At 48.1% G+C, this 5,615-nt stretch overlaps 1 protein-coding gene across 1 annotated transcript in view; it reads left to right on the top strand.

The window, feature by feature from the left end:
• The window catches only part of LOC144488337 (disks large homolog 4-like), a gene marked incomplete at its 3' end in the record, with an annotated part of 46,787 nt that extends 45,638 nt beyond the window's left edge, over nucleotides 1–1,149 (top strand). Inside the window, exon 17 of the mRNA XM_078206388.1 lies at nucleotides 977–1,149. Coding sequence (XP_078062514.1) covers nucleotides 977–1,149 — 173 coding nt within the window. The remainder of the gene's footprint in view (nucleotides 1–976) is intronic.
• Between the last annotated feature and the right edge of the window lie 4,466 nt (nucleotides 1,150–5,615).

Raw genomic sequence — 5,615 nt, forward strand, 5'->3', positions numbered from 1 at the left:
GGGAGATCTGCTCATAAACAGCAAACAGAGCACAAAGACACAAACTCAATTTACAGAATAATGATTGGAATGTGAGTCTTTACAGCTAATCAAGTCTTAAAGGTACAGACAATGTGAGTGGAGAGAGCATTAGCACAGGTTACTAATAATAAAGTGTTTATTGACATCACTGAGAGTGCCAATAGTTCAGAGGCAAATAAGATTTTAAACAGAATCTATTTACTCATCAAACAGCAGACAGAGTCTATTTATCAAACAGCAGACAGAGTCTATTTATCAAACAGCAGACAGAGTCTATTTATCAAACAGCAGATAGAGTCTATTTATCAAACAGCAGACAGAGTCTATTTATCAAACAGCAGAGTCTATTTATCTATCAAACAGCAGACAGAGTCTATTTATCTATCAAACAGCAGACAGAGTCTATTTATCTATCAAACAGCAGACAGAGTCTATTTATCAAACAGCAGACAGAGTCTATTTATCAAACAGCAGACAGAGTCTATTTATCAAACAGCAGACAGAGTCTATTTATCAAACAGCAGACAGAGTCTATTTATCAAACAGCAGACAGAGTCTATTTATCTATCAAACAGCAGACAGAGTCTATTTATCTATCAAACAGCAGACAGAGTCTATTTATCTATCAAACAGCAGACAGAGTCTATTTATCTATCAAACAGCAGACAGAGTCTATTTATCTAATCAGAGATTACTCTCTGAATAGCCACGATCTTATTAAATGGTGAAGCAGGCTCGAGGGGCTGAATGGCCTCCTCCTGCTCTTTGATCGTATGTTTTGTTCGGGCTGGGGACTGTGGGCTCGCTCTGTACAGCTTACGAGTGAAACAGTGCGGCCAAACCTATTTGATCGGCCCTTCCCCCCCTCCCCACACCCCCTCTCCCCCCACCCCTCCCTCCCTCACCCCCTCCCCCAACATCGATACACGGGAAACATTCTACCCTCTTTCTGCAGATACAACACGACCTAAACGGGACTACGAGGTGGACGGGCGAGATTATCACTTTGTGGCCTCCCGGGATCAGATGGAGATGGACATTCAGAGCCACCGGTTTATCGAGGCGGGCCAGTACAACAGCCACCTGTACGGGACCAGCGTCCAGTCTGTGCGAGAGGTGGCGGAACAGGTAAACAAGGGGGGCAGGGGGGACTGTACACATTCCTGCGTCGTATACCCCGTGGGGCTGATGGTGGGGGGGAGGGAATACTCCCCACCACCGGCAGTGAAGAAGAGGAAGGAGAGGCTGAATCCACCCCCCCCCCCCCCCGCCCCACCAACGCCCCCCCTTCCCCCAGCAGTGAATCCTTAAAAGCAAAATACTGCGGATACCAGAATCTGAAACCAAAACAGAAAACGCTGGAAAATCTCAGCAGGTCTGACAGCGTCTGTGCAGAGAGAGAATAGAGGCAACGTTTTGAGTAAAGTTCATAAGTTCGTAAGTATAGGAGCAGAATTAGGCCATTCAGCCCATTGGGTTCGCCCCGCCATTCGGCCCATCGAGTTCGCCCCGCCATTCGATCATGGCTGATATGTTCCTCATCCCCATTTTCCTGCCTTCTCCCCGTAACCCTTCAACCCCCATTCCCAGTTAAAAATCTGTCTCACTCCTCCTTAAATTTACTCCCTGTCCCGGCACCCACCGGGTAGGGAATTCCACAGATTCACAACCCTTTGGGAGAAGTAGTTTCTCCTCCAACTCTGTTTTAAATTTGCTGCCTCTTATCCTCAGACTGTGACCTCTCGTCCCAGAATGTCCCACAAGAGGAAGCATCCGCTCCACGTCTACTTTATCCACACCTTTCATCATCTTGTAGACCTCAATCTGATCTCCCCTCATTCTTCTCAATTCCAGAGAGTATCGGCCCAAAATGTTCAATCTCTCTTCATCCGACAAACCCCTCGTCTCAGGAATCAATCCAGTGAACCTCCTCTGAACTGCCTCCAATGTCGCTGCATCTTTCCCCAAATGCGAGTGAAAGGTCGTCCAGACTTGAAATGTTGGCTCCTGAGGTTTTGTCCTTAGAACATAGAAAAGCTACAGCACAAACAGGCCCTTCGGCCCACAAGTTGTGCCGAACATGTCCCTACCTACTAGGCTTACCTATAACCCTCTATCTTACTAACTTCCATGAACTTATCCAAAAGTCTCTTAAAAGACCCTATCGAATCCGCCTCCACCACCACTACCGGCAGCCGATTCCCCGCACCCACCACCCTCTGAGTGAAAAACGTACCCCTAACATCCCCTCTGTACCTACTCCCCAGCACCCTAAACCTGTGACCTCTTGGCGGCACGGTAGCACAGTGGTTAGCACTGCTGCTTCACAGCTCCAGGGACCTGGGTTCGATTCCCGGCTCGGGTCACTGTCTGTGCAGAGTTTGCACATTCTCCCCGTGTCTGCGTGGGTTTCCTCCGGGTGCTCCAGTTTCCTCCCACAGTCCAAAGATGTGCGGGTTAGGTTGATTGGCCAAGCTAAATTGCCCCTTAGTCTCCTGGGATGCATAGAGGGATTAGCGGGTAAATATGAGGGTTAGAGGGATTAGTGGGTAAATATGTAGGGATATGGGGATAGGGCCTGGGTGGGATTGTTGTCGGTGCAGACTCGATGGGCCGAATGGCCTCTTTCTGTACTGTAGGGGTTCTATGTTTCTTGTGGCAACCATTTCAGCCCTGGGTAAAAGCCTCTGAGAATCCACTCTATCAATACCTCTCAACCTCTTTTACACCTCTATCAGGTCACCTCTCATCCTTCGCCTCTCCAAGGAGAAAAGACCGAGCTCCCTCAGCCTATCCTCATAAGGCATACCACTTAATCCCGGCAACATCCTCGTAAATCTCCTCTGCACCCTTTCTATGGCTTCCACATCCTTTCTGTAATGAGGCGACCAGAACTGGGCACAGTACTCCAGGTGGGGTCTGACCAGGGTCCTATACAGCTGCAGCATTACCTCCCGATTTCTAAACTCAATTCCTCTATTGATGAAGGCCAGTATTCCATACACCTTCTTAACCACAGCCTCTACCTGCGACGCTGCTTTGAGCGTCCTATGAACCCGGACCCCAAGATCCTTCTGATCTTCCACACTGCCAAGCGTCTTACCCTTAATATTATATTCTTTCATCCTATTCGACCTGCCAAAATGAACCACCACACACTTATCTGGGTTGAAGTCCATCTGCCACTTCTCCGCCCAGTCTTGCATCTTATCTATGTCTCGTTGCAACTGCTGACATCCCTCTACACTATTCACAACACCTCCAACCTTTGTGTCATCAGCAAACTTGCCAACCCATCCTTCCACTTCCTCATCCAGGTCATTTATAAAAATCACAAAGAGCAAGGGTCCCAGAACAGATCCCTGGGGCACTCCACAGGTGACCGACCTCCATGCTGAAGAAGACCCATCTACAACCACTCTTTGCCTTCTGTGGGCAAGCCAGTTCTGAATCCAGAAAGCAACGTCCCCTTGTATCCCGTGCCCTTTCACTTTCTCAATGAGCCTTGCATGGGGCACCTTATCAGGTGGGGCTGAAATCCATATAAACTACATCGACTGCTCTTCCCTCGTCTATGTGTCTAGTTACATCTTCAAAAAATTCAATTAGGCTCGTAAGGCATGATCTGCCTTGGACAAAGCCGTGCTGGCTATTTCTGATCATACTATTCCTCTCCAGATGTTCATAAATCCTGCCTCTCAGGATCTTCTCCATCAACTTACCAACCACTGAGGTTAGACTCACTGGTCTATAATTTCCCAGGCTATCTCTTCTCCCTTTCTTGAATAACGGAACCACATCCGCAATCCTCCAATCCTCTCCCGTCTCCATTGATGACACAAAGATCATCGCCAGAGGCCCAGCAATCTCTTCCCTCGCCTCCCACAGTAACCTGGGGTACATCCCATCCGGTCCCAGCGATTTATCTAACTTGATGCTTTTCAAAAGCTCCAACACACCCTCTTTCCTAATGTCCACATGCTCAATCTTCTCAGTCCACTGCAAGTCTGCACTGCAACTACCAAGATCCTTTTCCACTGTGAATACTGAAGTAAAGTATTCATTGAGTACCTCTGCTATTTCTACCGGTTCTGTACAGACTTTCCCACCGTCACATTTGATAGGTCCTACTCCTTCACATCTTATCTTCTTGCTCTTAACATACTTGTAGAATGCCTTGGGGTTTTCCTTTATCCTGTCTGCCAAGGCCTTCTCATGACCCCTTCTTGCTCTTCTAATTTCCCTCTTAAGTTCCCTCCTACTAGTCGTATACTCCTCCGGATTTCTAACATTACCTAGCTCCCTGAACCTTTTGTAGGCTTTCCTTTTCTTCTTGACTAAATTCGTTACAGCTTTCGTGCACCATGGTTCCTGTAACCTACCATAACTCCCCTGTCTCATTGGAACGTTGCTGTGCAGAGCTCCAGACAAATTTTCCTTGAAAATTTGCCACATTTCTTCTGTACATTTCCCTGAGAAAACCTCCTTCCAATTTATGCCTCTAATTTCCTGCCTAGTAGCCTCATAATTGCCCTTACTCCAAATAAACACTTTCCTAGCTTGACTGATCCTTTCTCTCTCCAATGCTAATGTAAAGGAGATAGAGTTATGATCACTATCCCCAAAATGCTCTCTCACTGAGAGATCTGACACCTGCCCAGGTTCATTCCCTAATACCAAATCAAGTACAGCCTCCCCTCTTGTAGGCTTGTCCACATACTGTGTCAGGAAGCCCTCCTGAACACACCTAACAAACTCCTCCCCATCTAAACCCCTTACCCTGGGGATATTCCAATCGATATTTGGGAAATTAAAATCTGCCATCACGACCACTCTGTTATGATCACATCTCTCCAGGATCTGCTTCCCAATCTGCTCCTTGTTGGGTACACTCGCCATTCCCAAGAATTAAAATAAAAGCCCGGTATTCTGTGGAGCACTGCTGCTCCCTGGTGCTGGCGATGTGCGTTACACGAGTGTCCAGCTCTGTACAAATCCAGGGCTACAACCTGGTTACTACCCAGTGTTTAGTAATATTTGGTGAGTGGCCGATGTGACCTATCACTGGTTAGTACACGGGGGTTAACAAAGAAGCGAAGGGGAGATGCTTTTCTAAGCAGCGAGTGATTCGGATCAGGAGCGCAACGTGTGGGGGGGGTGCAGATTTAATCCATGGTTTTCAGAGAAGGGATTGGACGGGAATCCGGAATTGTACGGGGAACGAGCAATATGACAAAGGGGCGGGATTTTCCCGTTCCGGCCTGCCACGGGAATCGTAACGGGCGGGACACGGACCAGTGCAAAGGCCCGCTGACCCCAGGTGGGATTTTCCGGTCTGGGGGCTGGAAAATCCCAGCTGTGGAGTGAGACGGGGTGAATTGCTGTGGCGGGGGGGGGGGGGGGGGGGGGGGCCAGTACAGAGGTGACGATGGGCTGAATGGTCCGTGCTCTCACTATTTTACGATCCTGTTTATTAAGGTGTAAATTAAATGTTGTGTTAACCTTGCGGATCGGGGATTATCTTTCTATCAGTTACAGTTCACTCAGTCCCAGCGTTTCTCTCTCGCTGTTTAATCAGTCAGTTTATACCTGCC

This window comes from Mustelus asterias, unplaced genomic scaffold (assembly GCF_964213995.1).
Source record: "Mustelus asterias unplaced genomic scaffold, sMusAst1.hap1.1 HAP1_SCAFFOLD_1475, whole genome shotgun sequence".
Classification (NCBI taxonomy): domain Eukaryota; kingdom Metazoa; phylum Chordata; class Chondrichthyes; order Carcharhiniformes; family Triakidae; genus Mustelus; species Mustelus asterias.